At 37.7% G+C, this 12,103-nt stretch overlaps 1 protein-coding gene across 1 annotated transcript; it reads left to right on the forward strand.

Moving 5' to 3' along the window:
* Positions 1 to 9,110: 9,110 nt before the first annotated feature.
* On the forward strand, positions 9,111 to 11,921 carry LOC145887725 (uncharacterized). Its single transcript, XM_082978925.1, has 3 exons — positions 9,111 to 9,918; positions 10,765 to 11,297; positions 11,412 to 11,921. The coding sequence occupies exons 1-3, from the start codon at positions 9,111 to 9,113 to the stop codon at positions 11,919 to 11,921; spliced, it is 1,851 nt and encodes a 616-aa protein (XP_082835051.1).
* Positions 11,922 to 12,103: the final 182 nt, after the last annotated feature.

Genomic DNA, 12,103 nt, shown 5'->3' on the forward strand with positions numbered 1-12,103 from the left:
CTGAGATTTTATCAGACATCTATTATTCGAATTGTTGTTTAGATAAGAGGACCATTTTGAAGTGAATGGCGCAGCGAGATGTCATCGCAAATTTCACTGTCGAAATTGTCTGTACGAGTTGTGGTACACCATATCGTTCTTTCAACTTCACGTGTATTACATAGATAGATTGTAAACTGGTAAAGCTTTGTTATTTGAAATATAGTATTACTAAACATTGGACTAATAAAATTTAATACGATCCCGTACGGTTTTGTTACGAAACTTGAAACCCCAAGTATTGGTATCAGGATAAAAAATTTATAGCAATGAGATAATTTGCTGTGGGCGATATTAATAGACTTTAAAAGTACCGAAGAAAAAAGGCAACGTTTTATTTGTGTCGTAGCCGAATATTACATCTAGACATCAGTAGTATGAGGACAGAAGCAAGTTTTTTAACATTTGATGAAAACGGCGCCTTTAGTTCAATGTGTTTGCTCACAAGAGCAATATTAACAACTTTATTATTTTGCTCAATATAGAGACGAAACAAAATATGATTTTAAATCAAAAACCTTCTGATGTAATTTCATCGGGATTTTTTCTCAAAAAACAAAAAGCAAGGTTTGACATTGCTTCTCTTGTTGCGGAACACAGCAATGACTGTTTGTTGCAAACTGATTTAAACAGCAAATCTTTATCAGAGAAGCGTAATTTTCATCCGTATTATCGAGAAAAATTGAGCAAAGCAAAAGGACAAATTGGTGAGAATGGTACAACCGGTGAAGATCATTCTTGTAGTGAAATGAAGAGATATTTCGGAACTACTCGTACCTCTTCACATTTGAGTCCAGGTGAAATTTCGGAACAAGATGCTAAACTACCAACAAGTAACAATACTTCCAATTTGCCAATGGAGAAAAAGACCATTTCAAGATCTAATGCTTATAGATCTCCCATGTGCTACCTTGAAACAAACATGTGCCCGCGTGTTACAGATGCCTGCGAATCAGAAAAGCATTCTCATGATAAAATATCATTTTTATCCGACATTGGAACTAATTGCGAAGTTGAACAAGAAACTGCCAAACATCTTGTATCCGAAAGTCAAGCTATTGATGATGAAAAGTTAGATGTGTCGCCACCGCCGGCAACGACATTTATGACAAGAATAGGTGTTCCTAACCATTTGTTGTCACTGGCACATCCACATATAAAATGTAACACAGTATTGGAACAGTTATCACGCCAGGCTTTAATGACAACAAACTTTCCCAGTCCGCTTGGGATTCATATCCCTGCAGGAATTTCCGCTTCCTACGTTTCACCTTTTGGACAAGTGAATTCACCTTATTCCCTGGCGTTCGAAAATATTCCGAGGTCCCAATCCCCCTCTGGATTTTCTGAAAGCAAACTTTCATTAAAAGACCCAATTAACAGCCAATGGGGATTTTCACAATCTTTTGTAAAATCAAATTTTTCCTACCATACTCCAGGTAACATTACTGAAATGTTTTTTGCATGTCCAATTGTTGTACACATGTTATATCTTGAATAATTTTTGAACAGCAGACAATTTACTTCGAGCGAGATACGGATTTCTGATGAACAACCCGTTTCAAAGAAAACAGAAGCGAATCAGAACAGCTTTTACACCTGGGCAACTTCTTCGACTTGAAACTGAATTTGACAAAAACCATTACGTCGTTGGCGCAGAGCGCAAGCAACTCGCACATTCCCTAAAGCTAACTGAAACGCAAGTAAGAACATAACAATGTTAACGCAACAAATCGACAACAATACATTGCAGTCGAAAAATGTCTGAACACAATGTGATATTTTTCATTCAGTTTTCACAAACTAAGCGTGGGTGTGGATAAAAATCTGTTTAAAAGTACGCAAAAATATTCACATGAAAACAAACTGATTTTTTGTAGGTTAAAGTGTGGTTTCAAAATCGTCGGACAAAGTACAAACGCCAACAGGTTGAAAGCAGAAATAAGGCAGGAACCAGCAGTCTAGAAACTGACATTTTAACAGATGACGAAGTTTATACCAATATAGTGGAAGCAACTGATATACAACAGTAATCTCAAGGACTACTTGATTGATATCATCATAATTTATGCGTTTTGTGTACTGTTAGTTTTTACGAAGAAAATGTGTAACAGTCAACGACGAAGAATAAACATTTTGGTGTATAGAAACGTTTGCAGAAGACAATTCATACAAAATGTTGTGGGTTGAGGTCCAACGTTAATTTCGCGGCAATTATACCGTAGAAATGCTGCTGTACAGTTCTTTTCAATGTATTTTGCTTTAAGATTTGTTGGCTGCGATCAAAAGGACACCAGGCCAAAATCGTACGCACGTGATAGTAATAACTACTTAGGTGGTGTAAGGCCCACTTAAAAACAATTGTTAAGTAGGTGTAACATGTCTTTACAGACATGCCTGCCTATGGTGCATGTAATTACTCTTCCGGGTTTAAACATTCCTTAGAAAGTAATGAGCATTAGCAGACAACAAATTTCGAATTTTTTGAACCGAATTTGTACGAATCGAAATTTGAAACTATTTTAATCCTGTCCATTTATGTATTCTTGTATTACGCAGCCGAAAAAAGGAAATAAGCTGTAATTATGTCAATAAATGTTGACCGCCACAGTATCAAGAAAAGACAAAATGTATCACGTTGAATTACTGGCGAGTAGAAAACAAATTGTCCTAACACGTAGGCAAATTTAAGTGACATTAAAAGAGGCTAAATCGGTTTGCATGTGCTGCCGAGTCTCATTGCAAACAAACACCGTACGAAATGGGCTTTACTCGTAACGAACTCTTAAATTATGGATTGGTTCTTGCGTCATAAATGGTTTCTCTTTAAAACATCAAGTAGCAATTAGCTGTTTCATTTTGAAATGGGGACGATAATATAAGCATGCCAACAACCACCACAGTCGTTGAACACTGAAAGCATTTAAAATGTTGTTGCATGGCTGGGAGATTTTATCAGCAGGTAATCTATCTTTTTCTGATGCTTCTTCCAATATTCCCAAATAAAATTTGCATGAGCGTTGCGACCTGAAGACAGGCGACTAAGAAGTTACAGATTACAATGCATGCGAAAAGCACCCAGTTTATTTTCATGTCATTAGAATAAGCCTTATTTTCCACGCTGAAAAGTATAATTTTTCGTAATACGATTTACTGCCTAACAATACTCCTATCAGTGGCTTCTACAAAATGTTTGTATATAAATAGCGCGGTAGAGGTAAACCATGTAATTAAATGGTGAAAATTTGTGTTAGTCAGCTTAAATCCTTTGAACATGTAATTATTGTAGCAAATATTTCATATCCAACTTTAAACATCTGCGACAACACTTGTTAAGCTTTGTGGTTAAAAATTGGAGCCAAGTATTTGGAAGACAGACAGGGTTCATAAACACCGTATATGTACTCTTCGCCGTCTACATATAGGTAAACATTTCTTGGCATTTTAAAAAACTTTTGTAGCGATGATTCATTTTATTAAATTAAAGGAACTGGATATCAAAAAATAATTTCCATCTCGTTTGGCCTGATCCAAATAAAGAGGCAGGCAAGATGATTTAAAACAAATCCTATTTAAAGGTAGACTACGCTTTGTGTGTTTGTTGTTTGGTTTCAATTTTATATTTACCATGGCCACTGCAAATTGTTTGGCTTTGAGAGCGTTTGTTGTTCTGTTGTCAGTGGGCCCTTGGAGTGAAAGACGTAACCAATCCAAAGTCATAATCAAACAAAAAACAAGCTATAAATAGAATACAATGAAAATAAAATGTTACCACACGTTCACCGGTACAGTCGTCCGGGTTTAGAGCAGCAAGAATACGAAGTGAGTATACCAGAAAGACAACATTGTTTTTATTTTTTCAGTGGACAAAAATATTTACTTATATTGGACAATTTCCCAATATTAATGTTGATATAATGTTTTTGTTGCTGCCAGGCATATTGTAACTTAATATTCTGTTCTTCTGTCATATATAAAAACGTAACTTTATTCACCGACGTTTCGCCTGTTATACAACAAGGCTTCCTCAGGGTAATGAGATAGGTACAGCACACAACTAACGCCAAAAAACGTGCCAACACGAAAAAGGGGTTATTCCCTGCTACGAAACGTAGCATAAGGTGACCGCACCAAACACCTTCCCTTGCGCACCGTACTACTACGATGTACCCGCATCCCTTGTAAGCTGTTTTTAATTTACTTTGAAACAATGAGTGGAATGGTTCCTGCTACAAGGCTTTTTTTGCATGTGAAAATCTTACGGTTAAAATGCCGATATTGTTTGTATGCCCCTGTGGTTAAAATAGAGTCTTTTTCGGTACGAAAAAAATTACACAAAAAAATAAAACATTTTTGGAATTATGGTTGAGATTTCTGTACTATGTGAAAAAAGTTGCAAACATGAAATTTTTAAAGTTTTTCATAACAATTTAGCAGGTTCGGGCAAGAATCCTGTTATCCGAACTTGGATGGATTTTCCTGCTTCTGTATACACCAAACCACGTTGCAGTTACGAATAGAATTAATAAATTTTCGTGATAGAAGGTGATTAAATATTCAGAATTTCGTATTTACAAAGGTATGAGCTAAACAAATCGTGTCAGTCAAAAGTGTATACATACCAACATTCTAAAGAAAATGAGATCAACGGCATAAACAAACATTTGGTAATCCAGTACTGTTCGCGACTTCGCGACCTAAAATATTAATTACATCGTATTTTATAGGCTAACCACAATGAGTTTTTGTGAGGAAGTTATCGATTTCTTACGCAAAATAGCTGAACAAATTTTTTAGGTTTGTTAACGAGATGTAGGCCTATAAAAAAAACAACTCTTTGGTTATTTTGCAGTTCATTAAACCTATCCTAAAAAGAATAACTTTTATCTGAAATTTGGGAAGATCCTAATTAAATAACCTGGATTAGCCGCGAATGAACTGTAAAATAACCAAAAAACAATAAAAGCACCGTGTCTTAATGAGACAAACGCTTTTGTTAATCTACCCAGTTCCAAAAAATGTTTGATGGTTAAATTAAATGTTCGTAATCGGGCCCTTAACCACGGTGTCATTATTACCTGTAAAAATTTCTTTTAAAAGTAGGATACTGTTAAAAAAATTCGTAAATTTTACTAAACATATTTGTACATTTACAGCATTTAATCAGTGAATTGTATTCTATTTTACGTTAGCTTGTCGTATTTTTTATAGCAGTCTGCTAAAGTATGTTTCATCCAATTTATTGTTGTTTTAGCAGACAGATTCGTTTTTTAGGCCTTTGAACCACTGATCTCTATGAATATGAACTCTATAGAGTGTTTTGAACACTTTTGGTCAGATCCGAACAAGAAAGTAATAACGCGTTGTCAAACTTTTTTGCTTTTATAGCGATATTGTTAAAAATATTTGGATATTTCCGTTTTTTTAAATAAAGTCAGTACTGCTAGCGTTTTTAGTGCCCTAGCACAAATGACGTATTTAGGTGAAGGGTCATTTGTAAGCTTCGGCGGGAAAGGCTTGACGTGGTCTTTTTGTTTTGATTTCTGATGGTTGTTGGTGAGTAGCTCTTTTTCTACTTCATAATGTAATTTATATTTATATATATATTGTGATACATTACAGCTAATGTTAAGTTTCCTAGGAGGATTTTTCCTGCCTCACTGCGAAGGTTCATGGTTTCAAACCGTCAACAATGGGTTTGACGTCACAATGCTGTAGGTAAAGATTGGCTGAAATGCATTGGTTTAGATAGGGAGTTATTTACTAAAACGTGTGTAGCGCAGCCATAACTCCTTTTGGCCAGTTCCGTAAGCCCTCTATATTTTCCTCAAACGCCATAGGCCAGTTCCGTTAGCTCTATCTACTTTCCTTAGACGCCCTTGGCCTATTCCGTAAACCCTCAATATTTTCCTTAAACGCCATAGGCCAGTTCCGTAAGCTCTATCTACTTTCCTTAGACGCCCTTGGCCAGTTCTGTTAGCCCTCTATATTTTCCTTAAACGCCATAGGCCAGTTCCGTAAGCTCTATCTACTTTCCTTAGACGCCCTTGGCCTGTTCCGTAAGCCCTCTATATTTTCCTTAAACGCCACAGGCCAGTTCCGTTAGCTCTATCTATTTTCCTTAGACGCCCTTGGCCAGTTCCGTTAGCCCTCTATATTTTCCTTAAACGCCATAGGCCAGTTCCGTTAGCTCTATCTATTTTCCTTAGACGCCCTTGGCCAGTTCTGTTAGCCCTCTATATTTTCCTTAAACGCCATAGGCCAGTTCCGTAAGCTCTATCTACTTTCCTTAGACGCCCTTGGCCTGTTCCGTAAGCCCTCTATATTTTCCTTAAACGCCACAGGCCAGTTCCGTTAGCTCTATCTATTTTCCTTAGACGCCCTTGGCCAGTTCCGTTAGCCCTCTATATTTTCCTTACACGCCATAGGCCAGTTCCGTAAGCTCTATCTATTTTCCTTAGACGCCCTTGGCCAGTTCCGTAAGCTCTATCTATTTTCCTTAGACGCCCTTGGCCAGTTCCGTAAGCTCTATCTATTTTCCTTAGACGCCCTTGGCCAGTTCCGTAAGCTCTATCTACTTTCCTTAGACGCCCTTGGCCAGTTCTGTAAGCTCTATATATTTTCCTTAGACGCCCTTGGCCTGTTCCATAAGCCCTCTATATCTTCCTTAAACGCCATAGGCCAGTTCGGTAAGCTCTATCTACTTTCCTTAGACGCCCTTGACCAGTTCCGTAAGCTCTATCTACTTTCCTTAGACGCCCTTGGCCAGTTCTGTTAGCCCTCTATATTTTCCTTAAACGCCATAGGCCAGTTCCGTTAGCTCTATCTATTTTCCTTAGACGCCCTTGGCCAGTTCTGTTAGCCCTCTATATTTTCCTTAAACGCCATAGGCCAGTTCCGTAAGCTCTATCTACTTTCCTTAGACGCCCTTGGCCTGTTCCGTAAGCCCTCTATATTTTCCTTAAACGCCACAGGCCAGTTCCGTTAGCTCTATCTATTTTCCTTAGACGCCCTTGGCCAGTTCCGTTAGCCCTCTATATTTTCCTTAAACGCCATAGGCCAGTTCCGTTAGCTCTATCTATTTTCCTTAGACGCCCTTGGCCAGTTCCGTAAGCTCTATCTATTTTCCTTAGACGCCCTTGGCCAGTTCCGTAAGCTCTATCTACTTTCCTTAGACGCCCTTGGCCAGTTCCGTAAGCTCTATATATTTTCCTTAGACGCCCTTGGCCTGTTCCATAAGCCCTCTATATCTTCCTTAAACGCCATAGGCCAGTTCGGTAAGCTCTATCTACTTTCCTTAGACGCCCTTGACCAGTTCCGTAAGCTCTATCTATTTTCCTTAGACGCCCTTGGCCAGTTCCGTAAGCTCTATCTACTTTCCTTAGACGCCCTTGGCCAGTTCCGTAAGCTCTATCTATTTTCCTTAAACGCCCTTGGCCTGTTCCGTAGGCTCTATGTATTTTCCTTAGACGCCCTTGGCCAGTTCCGTAAACTCTATCTACTTTCCTTAGACGCCCTTGGCCAGTTCCGTAAGCCCTCTGTATTTTCCTTATACGCCCTTGGCCAGTTCCGTAAGCTCTATATATTTTCCATAGACGCCCTTGGCCAGTTCCGTAAGCTCTATCTATTTTCCTTAGACGCCGTTGGCCAGTTCCGTAATCAGTATGTATTTTCCTTAGACTATTTCTGTTCCTTAGCTCCGTATATTAGTGTTTGTGATTTTCCTTGGGTTCCTTATCTCCGTAAATTAGTGTGAGTTTCCTTAGATTCCTTATTAGGTACCTTATTCCGTAAATTAGTGTTACCCTTTTAAACCGATCTCTTGCAAAATGAATATGAAAACCAAGTTTACCGGATTAATTTGATTGTTGGTCACTTTATAATTAATAACTTGCTTTACATTTTTGACTAAAGTTCAAAAATATCCTTACAAAAATATATTTTGAAGGTTTAGTTAATTTTCTGTTTAACTCGCCACTTGGTGCCCTAACCAGTTCAACTCAACGAATCCCTACGAGCGATTGGCAGTCTTGGTGTTTGACCTCCTACACCAGCAGACCTGATCACGATTCGTGCACAGTTACCGACTTCTATTCTCGTGTAGTTAAAGGTCATGAAATTAATATCCCCAAATAATTGCCAAAATGCTGGCAAGAGTGTTTGTTGGATTAATTTATGCAAATAGAAACAGTATAGAGATGATTGACATACTCTATGGATGTTTCATTGTCAAGAACCAATTTGGATGCATCAAAGGCAAATTCTCATATGTTTCACATTCACAAAGTTATCTACAATAAATTCCTTAGGCTTTGACAAACAAATACCGAACTATTTAAATATTTAAAAATTATCGGCCGGTAAATAATAGAATATTCGTACTCACATACGTCAAAAAAGCAAAGCCACGATGATTTCACAGTGAATTAGAGATTATGGCCGTTTCCCGGCGGGGTGTGCGGCTTTTGCCGACTTATGGTATTTTTTTTGCAATCGCAGTTCAATTAAATTCAACAAATATATGTATAGTCTGTTTTACACTTGAATGAAAGAACTGTGCATCTGGAATCCAATTTTATTACGTTTTTTGTTCGCTGCCATATGTAAAAAGCAAACACGTAAAAAGAGAGTGACAGAAAAAGTTTTACAACCTTGTGCAGATTAAAACTAAAACATCAGCTGAGAGATGTCTAACAGTAGCAGATTTTTCCATGAGAGCAACATATGTTATTTAATTTAAAGACTATGCATCGTTCTCGTCGCCATTAGCAGCTAGCTGTTCCGCCATTTACCATTCGCTCGACGATTTGTTCTGCTCCGTCTGTGTCCCACGTATCAAGAAGGTAATTGATTTTGTGGCGCCGCGCTTAACTCATGTGAACATGGTAGAACATTTTGTTTATGACTTATAAGGGGCTGGCATACAGTTTGGACCAGACTAAGCCAATTTTATACAGCGAGTTTAAACAAGCAGCATTATGTTTTTTTAGGAAGTTGTGGATTTTTTGTTAATACTGTGACTTATATTTTTTCCAGAAAAATACTTGCTGCTGTAAACTTTTTGGCAGAATATGTCGTCAGTCACCAAATTGTCAACACGAAAAGAAAATAATTTAGATTTATTTTCTGAGCCAAACGAGAAACAAGACCAAAAGTCTTGTTCAGGCGACTATTGCCAAGTCGACAAATTAAAACTTGAGCAGCAAACCGAACCCTGCAAAGAAGATGATGGAACATTAAATTCTGTAATAAAGAGCGAGTTTTCTATTGCAAATATTCTTGGTTTCCATCAAAAAAAGAAACTTGGAAATGAATGCAGCGCAAGTCGCAAGCATGATACGTGGCAGATTGGAGATATGCATACAATGTCCGCATTTAAAAACATATCGAGCAAATCAAACATATCTGAACTTGAAGATGAAGACGGTATTCAAGCACATGTTAGTTCATCTTCTCTTTTAACCTCTGAACCACCAGTGCAAGGCTGTATAGTTAGCTTGCAAGAAGAAACTTCATCCCCTAACGGCCTTACAACGCAGAGCTGCAGTGTTTCCGACAATTGTCCGTTGGCCTATCTGGCCAAAAACTCCTTAAAATCGTCTTATATTCAACCACAGCATTCACATTTTAATCATACTGAAGATCTTTACCAGTCGATGGGCATGGAATATTCTAAAAAGTTTTCTCCAGCTTGGAAAATATGGCAAGACTTTGCTCTACGTCACCCAGCCACAAATGCGATGTATCTTTTACAATGCTCGCAAGGGTTTCATCCTTCCTTAAATTGCCTGAATGAAGTTAAAGGAGATCTCTCATATCTGCATAAATCAACATCGTTGCCCCTTTCACAAACACGAAAATCTTTTTTTGTGACAAAAGGTAACCGCTGTTGTTTTCACTTTAAAACGCAATATCACGTAAAAACATTCCGCTATTTATCTCAAAAAAATAGATTTCACCTAAACAATGTCGCCAATTTCCAAATGGACATCAATTTATATTACTTACCGAATGAGTTTTTACAAACGAGCGTAAATAGGTATAACTCAAAGAATCACGTAAACGGTAATCATTTCGTGAACTGAGGCGTGTTTGATTGTGTGAAATTGCCGTGAACAAGCGACAACAAACAACTACGATGCAGCCATTAACATTTTTGAGCAACTTCAAAAGGTGAAACTTTCGAAAAAGGTTGTAATAAAAGTATTAATTATATTCCTACAATTCAACATGCTCCAGAAAGTAATTTAAAAACTGACGTGATTCAGACAACCTTTCTGTATAGCAATAAGTGCCCAAGATCAGTCAAGCAACAACAGACTGATATGGCTTACTGTATAATTTGAAGAACCAGAATCGTGAAACGCGTGGTAAATTCTGTTTCTGTTTAAATGTCTTTGGTTTGGAAATGTAACTCAATTTCGGGGTGATGAATTTTAAAGTGGTTGGTGGCAGTGATCTTGTTCCTAACTGGTTTGACGTTTAATCAGAGGTCATGTCAGAGATAAAAACACTAATCTAAAAATACGTGCGTGTGCAAAAATTATGTATAAATACCAGGCATTATTCTTGACATTGTAAATCACATTATTTCAAGACCGAAAATGGCTGATATAGGCCAAAACATCTTATACTTCCATTAGCCAAAGTAGTGTTAAATTAATTTGTATTAATTTCTTACAACTTATCGTAATACCACAATCAAACACAGCGTTTTATTTCTAGGTTTCCGAGGTCAGAACCCATGTGACAACGAAAATATTGTTAACAAATGTGAAGAAAGCTCTTCAAGGGAACAGACAGTTGAAAATGATGATTGCAACCTCTTGATGGCCGAAAGTTCAAACTTGTGCCAATTGGACACGTCAAGCGAAGACAAAACACATTTGATACAGTCACGATTTAATTACATCGATAAAACTACGAAGACAAAAAACATTTGCTTGAACAAAGCAGATAAAAAAGAAAATTGCAGATCGTCTTCTCGTTTGTCTAATTATTCATCAAATTCAAACAGCTCTTCGCCATCCAAAAACATGCATTCAGATGATGAATGCCATGGTGCCCTCTTTCACAAGCCAGAGGAAGAAAACAGCAGGACAACTTCAAAATATTCTGAACCACGAAAAAAGAAAACACGCACGGTTTTTTCTAGAAATCAAATATTTCAGCTGGAATCAACGTTCGATCTAAAACGTTACCTGAGTAGTTCCGAAAGAGCAGGATTGGCAGCTAACTTGAACCTCACCGAAACCCAGGTAACTTTTAAATTGAATGTGTTTTGCCAAAATAATTGCATGCTTAATTCTTAGATAAAAGACTTAGAAGCAGTTACAGCGTCATTTTACAGCTAGCATCTTTTTACAACGCAGATAAAAATATGGTTTCAAAATCGAAGAAACAAATGGAAAAGACAAATCGCGTCGGACGTTGACGGAATTGGCTACAGATCTACAGTTTCAGTCAATCCTTTATTTAATTCTACTTCTGTGTCATCACCCGGACAGAATAACCACCGTTATACAATACTACCAGGATTGAACCAAAAAACTCTGCCATGCCAGGCTGTAAGGTATCCCCTCTTATCTCGTTTCCCACTTGCAAGCGAGCAACATGGTTATCAATGGCCAAAAATTATCTTGGATCAAAACTTTAACCCAGATCAAGGTTTTGGTTCCAATTTTTCATATTATCCGCGGGCCATGATGGTAGCCGCGGTCGCTGCTGCAGCATCGAATGGTAGAAACTTTGCTTTGGAAAGAAATCAAACCGGAGCCGCCACTCACGTCATTCCCCAAAAAATTACTGATGCGAGCAATGAAACCAACCAAGTATCAGTTAAACGCGATGAAAGAATCACAGCCCAAACTGCTTCGTTCTAAGAAAAAGGGTTGTGTTCCTCTTTTTAGAACCAGAGCCTCTGGCATTTGTAGTAAGTTGCCAATTTCCTTTCAAAAAGTTATTTATTTTACTCTTTTCTGCAATCGAGTATTCGACCCAACGAATCAAATAAATAAACGCGAAAAAATTAGCTTTGGTTATTACATTGTGTCGTTTTAGTGGA

This window comes from Ascidia mentula, chromosome 1 (assembly GCF_947561715.1).
Source record: "Ascidia mentula chromosome 1, kaAscMent1.1, whole genome shotgun sequence".
NCBI classification, from domain to species: Eukaryota; Metazoa; Chordata; class Ascidiacea; order Phlebobranchia; family Ascidiidae; genus Ascidia; species Ascidia mentula.

Coding starts and splice junctions, on each gene's coding strand:
- LOC145887725 (XM_082978925.1), top strand. CDS start 9,111: ATGTCGTCAGTCACCAAATTGTCAACACGAAAAGAAAATAATTTAGAT. Junction 9,919..10,764: donor ATCTTTTTTTGTGACAAAAG/GTAACCGCTGTT, acceptor TTTTATTTCTAG/GTTTCCGAGGTCAGAACCCA. Junction 11,298..11,411: donor TGAACCTCACCGAAACCCAG/GTAACTTTTAAA, acceptor TTTACAACGCAG/ATAAAAATATGGTTTCAAAA.